The 18,115-nt window shown below is 34.5% G+C and overlaps 2 protein-coding genes across 2 annotated transcripts in view; one reads left to right on the forward strand and one right to left on the reverse strand.

Annotated features, from left to right (window-relative positions):
* LOC144433462 (potassium channel subfamily K member 18-like) overlaps nt 1-9,599 on the forward strand; it is a 13,544-nt gene extending 3,945 nt beyond the window's left edge. The window contains exon 2 of the mRNA XM_078121794.1: nt 8,432-9,599. Within this exon, the coding sequence (XP_077977920.1) occupies nt 8,432-9,525 (1,094 nt within the window). The 3' untranslated portion in view covers nt 9,526-9,599. The remainder of the gene's footprint in view (nt 1-8,431) is intronic.
* Nucleotides 9,600-14,209: 4,610 nt separating this feature from the next.
* On the reverse strand, nt 14,210-16,545 carry LOC144433237 (potassium channel subfamily K member 18-like). Its single transcript, XM_078121546.1, has 2 exons — nt 16,137-16,545; nt 14,210-15,063 (listed from the first exon to the last, which is right to left on the reverse strand). Exons 1-2 carry the CDS (start codon nt 16,543-16,545, stop codon nt 14,210-14,212), a joined length of 1,263 nt encoding a protein of 420 aa, XP_077977672.1.
* Between the last annotated feature and the right edge of the window lie 1,570 nt (nt 16,546-18,115).

Genomic DNA, 18,115 nt, shown 5'->3' on the forward strand with positions numbered 1-18,115 from the left:
GCACCTGTATACTTGTTTCCTCTGCATTTGCAAATTACTCTCTGTTTGTGTGTAAACACATGTCTCACGAATTAAGCACCACAAGGTATCTTTATTTCTCCCCTATATTTGTTTGAGTTACATCTATACGATACTCGAATGTTACTACGTTTATTTTCTGATTGTTCATTTTTATGCGTCTTTCTTTTCCTACCAGCTATTAAGCAACATACAACCCACAAAATGATTATACGTATTATTACAACATATATTCATCGCCTTAGATATAAGACTACCATTGCAAACAAATAAGTTGACTTATTCTTCATACGAAGATATGTGATATATTCCAAAAATCTTGTTAGCTTTTTACGCCAATCTTCAACGGGCGAAACATATAATATGTTGTTCCAATTCTAATACAAAATGTATAGATGTCAACAGTTTTATATATGCAAGGAAGATTGTCAAACAATTTAAATGAATAATCAGGTGTGAAAAGAATTCCAGCTATAAACATGCACCAGATATAGCGAAAGGGTATAGGATATATATCAAAGATACATGGAGCATATCAAAACTTAATAAGGTTCGCCTGATCACATCGTCACCGAGGCCTCACTGAATGACTGTCTCTTAGAATTAGTCTCTCGAGAGTCGTTATTCACACATACAGTAATCTTTGAGCGAATGGGTCCCCAACTCTCTAATTCCAACAATGGCATGTGTTGTGATATAACAACGAGGTTAAAGATAAAATAGTCAATAGAAAACCAAGGTGCATTGTTGGAATTATTGTGATTCGTGATGACGGATATATCAAAAGGTAGACTACCTACCTTCTAAATCCTGCCTACCTGAAAAATATTATAATGCTTCAGCATTTTAAATTATTTTTATTTTTGGCCTTTTTAATCGTGGGTTTTCAAAGAAAACTACTCTTTCTTTCTGAAAGTACTTTTATATTATAAGTAATTGTTGCCTTCCTTAATCATAAAAGTAAAGGTAATTTTTATAATTAGATCTAAACAAACATGATGAAATATCAATTATGACATACAGTGCTGTGTGGCACAGTAAGTACAGTACATTACATTACAGTACAGTACAGTACAGTACAGTACAGTACATCATCACAGCACAAGTACAGTTTTTACAGTACAGTACAGTATATTACAATTCATTGCATTGTAGTACAGTAAATACCAAACAAAGTACAGAATAGTACAGTACAGAGCAGTACAGTATAGTATTGTAAAGTATAGTCCAAAACAAAGCAGTGCAGTACATTAAGTACAGTACAATACAGATCAATACAATACATCGCAGAACAGTACAGTATATATGTAGTAGATTAAATACAGAAAGTACAGTAGCATAACATAACATAACATAACATAACATAACATAACATAACATAAAACATTCATATTTTGTATTAACTTATACGTTTTATTTTTTAACGCACCGAAGTTCCTCTCAGAACATATTATCTTCTTTTGTAAACGGATTTTAGTTTATGTATATGTATGAATAATCTCCAATTCGAAAATAGCTGTTATTATCTTAGTTTAGAGTTTATGAGAATGTCGTTACACACAAAAGACTGACATGTTGATTCCTTGTTTGGTTAAACACTTATTGCAATCAGTGATATACACAAATATTCGTATATTTATAGCGGCAATCTGCTGCTACTTCAATAACCTTCAAAGGGCCCGACACAGTCATTTAAAAGTATAATACAGTACAAGTGCGACTAATTGATTGTTTGGAATGTGGAATGCCATTTCAGGAAATACAGGAATTTTAATAAACATTGGTTTGTCGAGGGTCATTTCACGATTTCAAATAACATACATTTATCTCGACTGCCAAGGAATATTAATTTAAAAAATGAAATTTTGATATTGATGACATTTCCACAGTGAGCATTTAATCACAAACCGTTACTATAATGTAACACACAACTGAAGTGCAACCTCTCACATATCGATGGTATACATCGTTATCTTCAATGGCGGATGGATTTGCCTTGTCACACACTTTATATCACACGTTCGCCACTTTTTGAAGGCATTTTGTGAATTTAGTAGTAGTATATCACTCAGTCAGCTTTCCTGTACTTACCTTGCCATACTTCATATCAGTCAGTCAGTCAGGCAGGCACGGAGGCAGGCAGAGACATGCATACACGCATACATACATACATACATACATACATACATACATACACACACACACACACACACACACACATACATACATACAGACAGACAGACAGACAGACAGACAGACAGACAGACAGACAGACAGACATGTAGGCAGGTAGGTAGGTAGGTAGGTAGGTAGATAGATAGATAGATAGATAGATAGATGGATGGATGGATAGATAGATAGATAGATAGATAGATAGATAGATAGATAGATAGATAGATAGATAGATAGATAGATAGATAGATAGATAGATAGATAGATAGATAGATAGATAGATAGATAGATGGTTAGGTAAATAGATAAATAGATAAATAGATAGACTGACTGACAGGAAGAAAGGTACTTATTGCACATATTAATTGTGCACTTAAGAAAATCTGCAGTAAATTAATGCACGTAAAGTAATAGAAACACACATGGAGAACTATACACGCGTACGAATTAGCATGTTACATTAGTATGTTAACATAGAACCTCCAAACGGAACATATGCACAGGATTTGATCTCTTTGGTTATCCTTGAAATGAATAAATAAACATAAAAATGTTATAAATCATTCTCCTCAATGGTTATTAACAATCCTAATTTCATTAAAACGTCTATTGCCTCACAGACATCTTTCAAAATAATGGTTCTATGCCTCAGGTCAATATCAATTCCATATTTGCCAATGCAATTTTCTAATTACGCTCCGTCGATATTAAATTGTAGAAGACAACAATACATGACCAATGAAGTATTTCTTGGTTTGTATTGTCTGCCTGTATATCAATAAAATACGCTAGATCAACGCCCAGGCATTGTTGCCGTCAATGTTCCAATTGAACTGAAAAAAAAATTATCTTCTTCAAGTCGAATATCTGAATAGTACATGTAGGTAGTGGTTGTGGTTGAAGAAATCATGTTTAAAAAAAAGATAAATTTCTTTTTTTCTTGTCGGGATTAAAACACTTGTTGTGTTTCTGCCCATTGTAAAAAATAGTACAAATAATATCGCAAAATATGATTATGACGTTTTCACAAACACATTTGTTGATGTTTTATGACAGTTTTAAAAAAATATATATTTCAAAAGGATGAACATTGTTCAAAAGCCAAATAAAAAACCACGTTTGCTCGATAATCCGACCGATCCAAGTCTAAGCCACCGACATTCAAAATGGTAAAAGAGTGAGATTTTACTGCTATTTTCGATGGGAATGTTCATGCAAAAGTATCGCTGATCAATTTTCTTTTTCAAAAAACACATTCCAGACAATCCTGTTTTTCTTAGGTTTTAGTGAAATTTAAGCAGTACAATCTGCATAGTGTGTTTGTGGATGTCTTCACCTACTCCATTTACATTTCATCAAATTATCGTAGAAGTATTCAGACCAACGTTTATCTTGTCATACGTCTTAGAATAAAAAAAATAAAGATAAAATGAAATTCTGACATACCTACGTGTTGTCGGAGACAAACATTTTTTTTATTTTTCCTTAATCATCGTTAAGTATGATAAATATGTCACGGAGGGATGGTCACTGGCCATGGGTGATTAGGCTACAAATAGGTTATTGTTATTGTAGTAGTAGAGTACACTTCATATACCCTGAACAGTAGCAGCAGCAGCAGCAGCAGCAGCAGCGGCAGCAAAGGCAGCAACAGCAGCAGCAGCAGCAGCAGCAGCAGCAGTAGTAGTAGTAGTAGTAATAGTAGTAGTAGTAGTAGTAGTAGTAGTAGTAGTAGTAGTAGCAGCAGCAGCAGCAGCAGCGGCGGTGGTGGTGGGGTGGTAGTAGTGGTGGTGGTAGTAGTAGTTGTGGTAATAGTGGTGGTAGTAGTGGTAGTAGTAGTAGTGGTAGTGGTAATGGTGGTGGTAATAGTAGTGGTAGTAGTAGTGATAGTAGTAGTGGTGGTGGTAATAGTGGTGGTAGTAGTGGTGGTAATAGTAGTAGCGGTGGTGGTAGTAGTAGTGGTAGTAGTGGTGGTGGTAGTAGTAGTGGTGGTGGTAGTAGTAGTGGTAGTAGTAGTGGTGGTTGTGGTAGTGGTAGTAGTAGTAGTAGTAGTAGTAGTAGTTGTTGTTGTTGTTGTTGTTGTTGTTGTTGTGTTGTTGTTGCTCTATGAGAAAGATATAGACATTTCGAAAAAAAATGAAAACGGATTTTAAATAGAATTACTTTTCCACATACATGATCATGACATTTTCCATAGACGGTGTTGGAGTATAGAGAAGGACCCAAACCTATTGATCGATCGTCTCATTGCGTTTTACCAAATACTATAATATGTACACCATGTTAGAAATAAAACGACTGATTTCCTGATCTTGAAACTTGAATTTGGTGAATTTCGAATTCGTAATTGCAAAATGAAGGCTAGTTACGAACATCTATAGTCGTCTTGGAATGAAAACACGTTATAGAATACTTCCATCCAATTGGTAGCTGTACGTTCTACTAGAATTTCATTAATTATCAACTATAATTACTTCTCGTCGTATTTATAATGACAAAACTAAGGTAAATTAAATTTGCTATGTTCTGACAGCATATCCTACAGGTGTAATATCAAACTTAATAACAACATGCTAGATGTTACTCTAAATTGTTTATAGGGAAAAATGATCGATGTAAATTGATTTAGAGGTTGGGTCAGACTCTATTTGGAATATATGAGCTCACAAATACCAATATTCTAGCCGAAATGAAAGGATATTACTTTTTTTGATTGATTAGAAAATCCATTTAACAAGTTACTTGCACAAGGTAGACAATTTTATTGAGATTTTCAGTTAGGATGTGTTTGTCCTTAAAGCTGTACTAGTTGCAACTGCACTTTACAAAAATGTTTTTATTTATTAGATATCAAAACTTCGTATATCCTGAATAGTACAATATGGTACAATAAAACAATTCAAGTTGATTATAGTGTCGGCACTCCAAAATCAGCGCCGAAAAACAACTACTTGAAATATTTGTGTAACATTTAGTTTCAGTTGATGCAGTTTTAGAAATATGTGTGTGATATTGAAAATAATATCTTATGTATACTTATAATTATATGAACAGGATTTGCTAAATTGTGAGTAAAAATCATTGCTTCATCTACCCATATAGAATATATTTAAGATTCAGTTAGTGAAAGCCTACTGTACAAAAATATAGAAAACAACTTATGAAAAATTTGCAAATGAGGATAATTAATATTAACGGAATATATCTGAAAAACTAATTAATGAGATGTATAGTAGACAGCAGATTATAGAACATCTAGTCCAAATTTAGATTGATTTGAATCAACTGCTTTTTAGAGAATGCCACTGTTGAGAAATGCTTTAGTGGTGAGAGCAAACTAATGCAAACAAAAGTCATAGAAAAAAATGATCACACATTGCTTCACCAATACAGTGTCCATCTGCCAAGTATTCTTTACACAGACAGAAAGTAAATTGTGACAAATAATATGCAGATTTAGATCATTGTCATGCATAAATTTTGCCTAAAATCTAACCAGTTCTCAGTCAATTAGTACACCCACGTTAAGTACGTGCACCAAATTCCAATGTAATTTAGCCCATGGTTCCCTTTTCAATGTATACACAAATATAATCTTAACATGTATACATACAGGACCGCCTGTACTCGTGTTTATTAAACCAACAAATAAACATTATATTTTCAGTGGCCTTTTGAATCACTTCACGAAGACATACTGCGAGCAATCGCAAGATAGTATCGACTAAATCAGCTACACGACGTCAGATACATTTTTCAAACAGTAAAATGTACATTTTGCATCTTCATCAAATAATAGAATTAGTAAGAAAACACGGTTGTACTTTAATGAGATTATTTTCCGTTATTGTGTCTTTTGCGTGGTGGCGTATTTACCTTCTTCTTGTTGAAGATGTTAATGAAAAAGAATAATTTTGTGAATTGCACTTTGCTTTCACATTCCTTATAATCGATTGAAACACATAAAAGTACCATTATTCAATACTGGCATGTAGGAAATAACATGTTGACTCAGAGCTAACATCAATCGAGGGTCGATAATATTAGCTTATCTTACACGTAGTTAGAAATCTCTTTCATTCAAATCATGTGACCAAGATTTTGATTGAGATGCCATAAATAACGTGCAGAGAAAAAATATATGTGCAATTCACTGCCTTTTCAACAAGATAAGCCAATTTAGTGCCAACATGTTTTAACATAAATTCATGAAAGGTGGTATACTGGAGATTTGGTGCTGTTACTCTCCACATTTGTATTTGCCAATTTTACCTTCCGTAAAGAAATGTTATGTTATGCTTTTGTCTGTAATGAGCGAGCGCATGTATGTATGTATGTATGTATGTATGTATGTATGTATGTATGTATGTATGTATGTATGTGTATGTGTCTGTCTGTCTGTCTGTGTATGTATGTGTGTGTGTGTGTATGTATGTGTATATGTATGTATGTATGTATGTATGTATGTATGTATGTATACTATGTATGTATGTATGTATGTATGTATGTATGTATGTATGTATGTATGTATGTATGTATGTATGTGTGCCTGTCTGTCTGTCTGTCTGTCTGTCTGAGAACACGGTATCGAAAAGTATGTAAGTATTAAGTATGTATGATAGCTAGTTAGCTTAATAGCTTAGAATTTTGCTTTCCTACAATGTGCGTAGAAAATACCCTCAGGCATTCAGTTTAAATCTGGGATACTTATAAGTACGTTGATGGTTTATACTTTACTATTGTGTGATGTGTATTTAGATACAAAAAAGAATGGTGTGTCAGCTTACATTGTCATTTTTTACACAAGTGTCGCTTCAACATGTTTCCCTGCACGCTGCATATCAGTTATAACTTACACATATAAAGTGTAAAGATTTTAGGCTATTTGACACGAACGCCTGAACTGGTCATAATCTACGTCAGTGTGCCTATATTTTGAAGCAACGTTGGTGTAATATTCATAGGGATGAACCAACGATCAGAGTGACATTTTTTTAGATGTAATTTACAATAATACACTTCCGTTTTAATTCAGAGACATGATGTCTTTTTGACCTGGTGCCTTAAAGGACATATAAGGACAGGACATAACTTATTAATATTACATTAATGAGTTCGGTATGTAAAAAGGAAGAGTATGTAATCAGCGACAAATGTCGTAACAGTGGAATATTGACAGGTCTGTCGACAAATCAAATGATGAGATTGATGACATGTGACATATGTATTTAATTACACGTCCCTTCTCCTAAAACTTTGTAAAATCATATTTTCAGATTGTACGTAGAATTTAAAATTTACATCCACACAATAACAAAACTGGGATCATTATAGACCTCGAACAAAGCAATGATATCGGATATATTTTTTTTGTATATAACTCTATAACATATGGCCGCCATACTGATATATAACATCGCTTCATCGATCAGTGTACGCATATTAGCCATATGCTTCTGTTATGTTGACACCCACACAGTAGTACAATGCAGCATGCATTTAGTTCCTTTCAATTAAAAAAAAAACATGTCTCTTTTACTGGAAAGGTTCTTGTTTCGTTTTGTTGACTTGTGTTAAACGTTTAACGTTGCGTCTTACAAATCAGTAAGTACATACATACATACATACATACATACATACATACATTCATTCATACATGCATACATAGTATACATACATACATACATACACGAGTATATACACGCACGCACACACATATGCATGCATACATACATACATACATACATACATACATACATACATACATACATACATACACACACACGTACGTACGTACGTAACGCACAGACAGACAGACACACACACACACATACACACACACACACACACATGTTTAGTAATGATTTATTTCCTATATCGTATGAATGTAATTGTCATATATTTCCATTGTGTGGTAACATTTGATTGTATTAATGTACATTTTATACAACTGATGGTGAACCCATTCAATTACAGATGATAACTACTTCTAGTAGTATATAGCCTTTAGGGGAAGAGAGTTAGTCGAAAATTTTTTCAAGTGAATGGACATTTATTTCAACTACAGAAATAAACACGTCTGAGGAGTATTATACAATATGAGTGAGATGCTTACAAGGTATTGGGGCAATTGTAAAGCTATTTCCGTATGGCTGTAAGCAGAATTTGAGCTTGGGATTATACATAGCTTGTTATCACTGAGAGAAAACATTCGTTTATATTTCTCTTTTTCTCCTCATAGGATATGGGCACATGACACCGGCGACAACAGCAGGAAGACTTCTGTGTCTATTCTACGCCGTTATAGGCATCCCGTTGTATTTTCTGTATCTCGCCAAACTTGGGGATTTGTTAGCTATTCCACTGCGGAAACTCTACAAGGGCGGAGTGATTTCATTAAGGAAAATACGTCTACGGAGGAAACTAAAACGCTCGTACGAATTTGAAGACAGGGAACATAATGATAAAGCGAAGAAAAAAACTGACAAGGTGCAAAATGAAGTTGTTCAGGAAGCTATTGAGGATGGTCTCCAACCGACTGCTTTTGATACCGACCTCTCACTTCTCAGCTACAAGCAAATGGTATATCGGAACGATGTCTGCACGCAGGATGAATTTGAATCCGTTCGTGGTCGCTCGAGGCGTTTAGATAGAACAAATACTATTGAGACCATTTCTGAAAGCATCGACACAGACAGACAGGATGCGTCGTCTGAAATGGTCGTTTTTGGTGACATCAATGGAGATATATACCACAGTGCTATGGAAAGCATGGAAGATATTAGAGAACGTGTGGAAATTGATGATCTGTTTCTGGACAGGTGTGAAAATGTGAAAAATGTCGGCACGCAAACTGATTGTGTACGATTTCAAACCGAATCCTTTTCGGACTCAGACAATGAAACGGATGAATGTTCTCGGAAACAATCTGAAAGACTTCAAACCCGCCCTCTTGGATTCAATAACGGGGACCTACCCGAATCATGTTTAAAGACAGCAAAATTCTCACCGATGAAAGGACGAGATGAAGTGCCTTTATCTTTTCTCGTAGTAATACTAGTAGTCTATGTATGTGCCGGATCTGCTGTGTTTGCATCGTCGGAGCAGTGGACATACATAGATGCTATATATTTTTGTACTATAACGTTTACTACTGTAGGGTTTGGTGATTTAATACCGGTATACAATACTCAAGATCCCATCTCACAGCAAGCCTTAATAGCAGCTTTTATTATCACTGGCATGGTCATCATGTCAAGTTGTCTCAGTCTCTCACAAGACAGGATTCGAAGTTTTGGCAGAAAAATATTCGGCAGGGATGACCCACACAGATAGGTCATTGATGACCTCGCCACTTTATTTTTGATATTTGAAATGTGTTACATTTCAAAGGAGAGTAGTTCGCTCCCGCGCATGTGCAAATAATATTTTTGCATTTTTTGTATTTTGAGTACACGTGGCTTGTCCACATCTGCCTTGACCTTGACCTTTAAAAGGGATATCATTTTACTAAGTAATCTACTGCCTCGCCTCCTTTCCAAATATATGTAATTAAATTACTTTAGGCTCTCATAACTGCTGCCAGTCATGTGTATAGACATTGGTGCAGCAGTCATATCCCAAACATGACGATTTGTCTCTAAAAGCATGTTAACTGAAAGGTTAAAGTTGTTTGCAGCTGTATCGTGTGGATTGCAAAGTGTTCGTCCACAGCCGTAGGAAAATGTTCAATCTTAAGGCTCAAAAAAGACCATTTATTCGATAATGTTTTATATCTCTAAGTGTTAAAACATGTCTTGATGTTTGCATTTTGAAACAGGTTTACAGACAATTTCCATTTATGCAGTGCAAAATGACTCTAATACCAAACGGCAGTGATTTCTAACACAGTTAACACATTTCCAGAGTGCAGTAAGCGATGTTTTGGATTAGACGATTTAATGTAGTTCACCTCTGACAGTTTTTATTCTTAAATTTGATTTACAACGCACTTTATTTCAAGCAGGTTTCATGCACATCTGATGCTGCGAGGTACTATTTATGTAATAAATATAAATAGCTGCTATATTTTTGGCGCAGAGAGATGGGAATTTACCATAAATTGATTTTATAATCAAGTAAAAATTACTGTGGTGCTACCTGAAGATAGATATTGTATTTTTCATTTACTACATATTGAATCAATTATGCGACGCAAAATCATTTATCATTTTTTTCTGGGTCAAGCATAAATTACACAAATGAAAAAAACAAAATTGTTTAGTATTTTTCTATCTCGTATATAGAGTTTATTCAGAGCGTGCCAAACAATACCAATGACTATGTGTTGTTCTGACGTACCTATTGGTATTAATTATATTTGGAATGTCAGAATTCACGTGAATATTGCACGATAACCATTTATCACCCAGCTCATATACCATGCTAAAAGCAAATGTATACAGTTCAGTCGATGTGTTATTACCCAGTGGACAAAGAAAGCATATAATAATGGCAATAACAATAAACACTCTGCTTTATTACCCAATGAAAAGATACACGATATAGCTTACGTGTACGGGTACGATGTATGTTACATGTGAACGTCGAATATGAAATAACATTAGAGGGTACAATAGATTTTGATAATTTCAATGATTTTAATGATATAATATAATATAATATGATATAATATAATATAATATAATATAATATAATACTATATTATATTATATAATATTATATTACATTATATTATATTGATACAAAAACTAAAATGTGATACATTCATTTATGTACCAAATGTACACCTATACACCATAAATATGGCAAATAATAATAATAAATAATGGATATTTAACTTGGCTTTTCTGGTTGAAACTATGAAAAATCTAGAGCCAGGGTTAAGCAGTACCATTGACTTGGAAACAATATGTCTTTATTTAGCTATTCGTACCATTCACAAATCTAACTGTTCTGAATCAAATGCACGTGGCGTATGGGAATAAAAACTTAAAGAACATTTGACGATACATATCACTAAATGCCGATAGATGTATATATATAGATATATAAATATGTAACTGAAAACATACAAAGAATAACGTAAATTCATTTCTATATAAATGTAGACCTATTTTCACACATGATTTTGCTTCGTTAGTATTTTATATTCTTGTTCTTACAATTGTCCTTAAGGACCATTATATTTGATAGAGAAATGTATAAAGATCACACCGGGTAATAATTTGATCGAAACAGACTTAATATATATGTAAATCATGTGAACTCATGTCTTTGTTTATTTGTTGCGTTTTACAATATATGTGTTAGTTGTCAGATATTCTGCATGCCACACACATGTCAATATAACTTACTATACCGTGTTTGGACAGTTCTGTCTGAACGTGGCATTTGCTTATTTAAATATATCCGTATGTGTTCTGTTGTCTGTTTAAAAGCAAAAAAAAAGCATCCCTTGTTTCCTTGTTCAATCTACTGGAAATGTGTATGTATTCTTCAGAACGGGTTTAACCGTAATAGTAATATTAAAACCCCAATGAAGGCCGAGCTGTACCGTCCTCATTTAATGTAATACACATTGTAATATAACAAGTTTGTTTACACTTGAACATTGCAATGAAGTGAGATTAAAGTTGTGATGGCTCAGGTAAAACAGATACCACCCTTTTCACGGTAATGATACGACCATGGAGAAATCAATGAGAAACTGCTCGTTCTACACATTTAACAGGGTAAGGTTACAATATTTTGCTACATTGTATCTAAATGAAATAACCTTTTAACCGTACCTCAACAACCAGACGCAGCTCGCAGACAGGCGGGCACCAATATTTTGATGTCTGCATTTGATGTCAACACGGTGGCACATTTTTTTCACTTCACTTTGACAAAATGTAGCAAGAAACTATATTCATTCAATCTTGCTATATTTTAATAAATATATGTAGCACGTGCAGTCTCACACATTTGGTTGTATCATACAGAGCCATTTGGTTTACAACGGAAAACAGATAGGTTTAGGGAAATAATTAAGCAGCATGATGACTTTTAAATCTCACACAGCGAATTTGTATTACTTTCAGTCATATAAACAATCACAGCGGGAGACATAAAAAATTATGTGATATCACGTTAACTATCTAAGCTTGCATGGTAAGGGCGCCATCAGTGGTCGAAATAAAAAATCATAACTAAAAACGTTCAAGGAATTCCTGATCGAGAGGAAAACCTCTTTCTAAATAACCACCTTATAGTGAAGTCTTGGACTTTATTTAGTTTGTTATTGTTAAGGTGTCGCACAGGAGTTTTCATTTTTTCGTCCTAGCCAATGTTATGAATTAAATTACAATAAAAAATAAAAACAAATTGTCAGTAATATGTTTCAACTTGCAATAGCCTCAAACACATATTACTGTGACAACGAAGTTGTTTGCATATTTATTTTGAAATTCTCCTTAATACAATAATGAATAATATAGCACCAAAATAAGTATTATAGACACAAGATCTTATTTATAAATATTTTGTTTTGTTCATGTCAATGTGACGATAATGGTAGACAATTCAACATTGTCGACAACTACACAGAGACTAAATTATGTTCATTTCAAATGTTAAAATTATCATAGAGATTGTATGTATGTATGTATGTATGTATGTATGTATGTATGTATGTATGTATGTATGTATGTGTGTGTGTGTGTGTATGTATGTATGTATGTATGTATGTATGTATGTATGTATGTATGTATGTATGTATATGTATGTAGTTACTTTCAATGTGATTTGTATAACTTGCCATTGCAATGACAATTTGAGAAAAAATGGTTGTTTTATTGGTAAAATGTATTGCTTTTTTGTAGAAAATGGTAACATGAATTTCAATAAATTATTTACATTGATATTGACAAATATGTGTCGCATTTTAAATATCTAGAGAGCTATGTGTTCATGATCATATATCATTACATTTGCATAGAATAACGTTCGATGTATAGCCCGTATCATATTAGTGTTCAGTAGTTCTGTTTAATACAACCATGCCGAAACCAATAAGAAACTGACACTTCAAGATAGCAAGTCCGAAATTTCTTGCTACAATTTGTCTAAAGGAAATGAATTATTTAAACTTACTGCAACCAGACGCAGAAAGCCTGGCGCCAACATCTTGATGTCTGTATTTTATGTCTGCATAGTGGCATGTTAATTAATTTCCCTTAAACAAAATGTCGCAAAACTGTACTCATTCAATCTAGACTTGCTGGTATAAAGAATAGCACGTGAATTGAAGTTCCTCATTGGTGGTTGTATCAAACACATCCGTTGAACCCTAACATGCAACAAGCTGTATATATTTTTTTGATTTAGAACATCAACAATAATAGATGTCCCATACGAGAATGCACCAACTATAAACTTATCATTACACAGTTCAATACCTATTTGAAGATGTCCTCCATGTTGCAGTAAGTTTTGAAAGATGTATTGATATCGACAATAATCTTCATTTGCCAAATATTCTAAGTTCTAACTACATATTCGATAGTATAGTGTGCTGGATGAGAAGATTAGAACTTTCGCCCCCCCCCCCCTTTTTTTTCCATTTCAATAATGCACCTGTATACATTAATAAACCAGTGCGTCTAGCGTCAATTGTATCAGGCTCTGAAACATTCGTCCGTGTGGAACAGTCGTCCTACGGAGAAGCACTTTTATCAGTTTGGTCAAGTTTGATTGTATTGAATAGGAAGTAATTAATAAGTGACAAATACTTAACGCGTTACTTTTTTTTCGTCGATCGATACCTGAATAAAAACGTTCACTGGTGTTAATTTATATAGTTCAATAGGTGAAGAGAATTGACTAAATTGGCGAGAAAGTATTGCAAATTCTCCACTTATTGGTAATACAGATGACAGCAAATGAAGAATGTTGTCATCTTTCCAACCCAATAAAAGTTTACCTTGTGAAGTGCTTTACACAAGACTAAGAATTTTCACAGTAATACAATGTGTTGTCATGGTAATGATACACTACGCGTTAGTTCTTCCTCATGATCTACCTGTGCTTCAACGGGTTCGAATTCACGGGAAGCTGGTTTCCTCTGTATACTTTCGTCTTCGTCGAAAACAAAATGATACACACCTTTTAGTCTAATTTTTGCAAGATTGATACAAGTTGAAGTCAATATTAGCCCAGTGAATACAAATGTTGTGTACAAAATTTGTTTTGATAACCCATATCGTTTGTCGTAAGAGGGCGAAATATCACCGAATCCAACCGTGGTGTAAGTTATAGTGCAAAAATAGACCGAGTCGATGTAAGTCCACCCTTCAATCTTCCAAAATAGTACAGCACTGGCACAGATGTAAAATATAACGATTAGAAATATTACATATATAGGCACTCGAAGTTCATCATCTTCAATGCATCTATCCAAATCAACAACACGAGTTTCCAGATTAAAAGTCTTCTGGTTGCCGCCCTCTACTTCGGGAGTGTGCGATTCGTTGTCGCTCGTGATCTGTAGTTGACGTTCAGCTACTTCAGCTGCTTCCGAAAGGTCCCGAGTATCTCCCACAAGTTCGCTCTTTTCCGGAAGGCTCCCATGACCTTTTGCACCGTATTTATGTATTTCATCATCATTGACATTTTCTCGTATGTCTGTAACTATTATCAATTCAGCTGACAATTTTGTACTCCGTCTTTTCCTTCGTTTAATTATTATCGTCTTGTAAATATTCCGAAGACATTGCGCAATGACAGTACTAGCTTTAGCTAAAAACACAAGAAATATTGGAATTCCAAATATTGCATATATTGAACACAGTATCTTGCCGAGCGTGGTGGCTGGTACAACCGTCCCGTACCCTGTAGTGCATATAAAGGGAAAAAAAAACTAATTAAATTCCAATTATAGTAACATAATAACCTGTCACGTCAGTAAACACTTCACCAAAATGCGAAAACAGGTCGTTCATCATGTTTTCCAAAATTGGCAGATTAGTTCTATAAAAACGCACCCGCTTCCGAATGAGGAGTTTTCGCGTTCACTTATTGTACATATAATACGTTCTGATGTAGTAGTCATGGTAACTATCGTACTAACAGGAGTAAAAAAAGGTGTAATTAAAAAAGTGAAAGCAGTTTTAAATCCTATAACTGTGTGGTCTTGACATCTCCGATAAACATAAGGTACAGTTTAGCTGTAACGTTGTACCACATCGTTTACAATACACATGCACATAAGTAACAATACACCTCTCGTCAGGTTTCGACAAGCAAGGGTATTGTGAGTTTCATGGGAGAAGCTATGACATTTGAAGACAAGATGACTCTTTTAATACCGACATCGATGTATCATGACGGAATAACGCACCTGCTGCCTCTCTTAACGAATTGTATTTTTCCTTCACCGTCGAAGGAGCAGAGAGATATGATGAGCAGTATATATCGAGTGATAAAAATTGCATCTAGCAATATCTTCTGATGATAATTTATATTATTCCTTGCATGTCTCTCTCGGGAATTTTGCGCAGCGATCGGATAGTGTGTGTGAAGGAATGCACAGCTGTACATACATACATACATACATACATACATACATACATACATACATACATGCATGCATGCATGCATGCAGCATGCAGCATGCATACATACATACATACATACATACATACATACATACATACATACATACATGCATACATACATACATACATGCATGCATGCAGCATGTATACATACATACATACATACATACATACATACATACATACATACATACATACATACATACATACATACATACATGCATGCAGCATGTATACATACATACATACATACATACATACATACATACATACATACATACATACATACATACATACATATCCTCATGTATGTTCCAGTATACATACCTATGGTATAATGTTACATACCTACGGTAGTAAGCACTGTCGTACAGAAAAATATAGAAGACCAAAAATCCCAGTTATATCCTAATCGTACCTTCACGCTTTGCTCGTAAATTGTCTCTATATCCCGTCCAAGGGAATCCATCCGTTCATTCATAAATATCGTCCAGTTATCATCGGAGAGACGACAACTGTTCCGAAGCTCCTCAATAAATGTTTCCTTTAACGCGACGAAGTCTTGCATATTCTTATTCCATTGTGGCTTCTCCACGACATGAAACATATAGCCACCGGCAAATACGTATACAGTGAGAAGTACATAAAACACTATGTACGGGCGGACTGTTCGCTTACAGAATTTCTCGCAGGATAAAGGTTGTCGTAATCCGTCAGCCGGGTCATTATCACCCGTGTCTGTTGGTGTTGAAACCATTGTCTATGTGTATATGAAACCAAGCTTCAGGCTAGGCCAACAGGACTATGGAATGTTATGAGAGAGACCGTCGAGCAGAACGTGACCCTCATACTGTATGACATGCCATCGGTACGATACAGAAATTTATGTTAATTGTGTGTAATAGCTAGGTCTCCGAAGGTAAGGGAATATTGATAATAAACTAATGTACATAATATTATTAATTGGGGCAAAGGAACCATGCCAATTATGTAAGTGTTTGTATGATCTCTTCAGTAGGAGTGTCCTTTCATGTCTTTATTCATGCACATATTCACTATGGTTACTTACTATGCACTATTTACGGGTACGTGTTTTCTTCTGTTAGTGTGACGTTTGATTTCGTTTTTTATATATGAAAGGCTTTATGTATAAAAGGGTTCCTGATTGCTTTAAACATTGATACCATTGTAAAGAATGTCAGACAATATTACTGTATTAGCAATGTACTACACAAATAAGAAATGTGATTGAAAAAAAAGTCAGATGCATTTATAGTCGGCTATTAGAGTGAAGTGCACTGTAAGGTGATGTAAGATAAGATATATCATGTGTTTGTCATACCTAATTTACATAACACAACAAACATAACTTTATCAATACACAACACAACGCAACGCAAGGCAACACAACGCAACGAGGTGCAACACAGCACAACACAACACAACACAACACAACATAGCACAGCACAGCACAGCACAGCACAGCACAACACAGCTCAACACAACACAACACAACACAACACAGCACAGCATAACACAACACAATACAACACAACGCCACGCAACGCCACGCAACACAACACAACGCAATGCAAATGTGCAAATTAATAACTAATAAAAAAAGCGAATATAAGATTTGTAATTATGTAGAGAAAGGGACACAACAAAACAGTCTCGTCGTACCATGATTACATAGATAGCCAATAAATACTCACATTATTTTCTTTAAATAAATAAATAAACCAACGAACAAACAAACAAACAAACAAACAAACAAACAAACAAACAAAAAAACAAAAAAAATAACCAAAAAAAACAAACAAAAAATCAATCAATCAATCAATCAATCAATCAACCTATAAATGTGAAAACGCTAAATTGATTAAAACACAGTGTCCTCAAAGATATATCACTACTGCATAAACAATGGGTACAGACAACACACATTGAATGATAATACAGTGTTCACATTAGTGTGTACGGTACAGAACCTACAGATAGTTGTCATAAGGGAATTAACATGTTGATTTTCACAATGAAATGTTCTCTTATCAATACTCAAGGTGATAGTTACTCAATCCAGTATTGCAGGTACGAGTCCTGCTATGCAATAGTGATCAATGTCTAGAGAGGGATATATTCCATACCTGGTTAAATACTTTGTATGCATAACCAGGTAGTCATTGTTCATGACACTGTCTGTCTGTCTCGGGCATTATATACTACCCTTCGTGACAGGAATAAGGGTTCTTTTACCGTCTGCAAATCAAACAGTTGACTTCAAAGTGATGCCCCTTCCGGAATTCCGTACACCCCTCAGTATAATA

The sequence above is a fragment of the Glandiceps talaboti genome, chromosome 3, assembly GCF_964340395.1.
Source record: "Glandiceps talaboti chromosome 3, keGlaTala1.1, whole genome shotgun sequence".
Lineage (NCBI taxonomy): Eukaryota > Metazoa > Hemichordata > Enteropneusta > Spengelidae > Glandiceps > Glandiceps talaboti.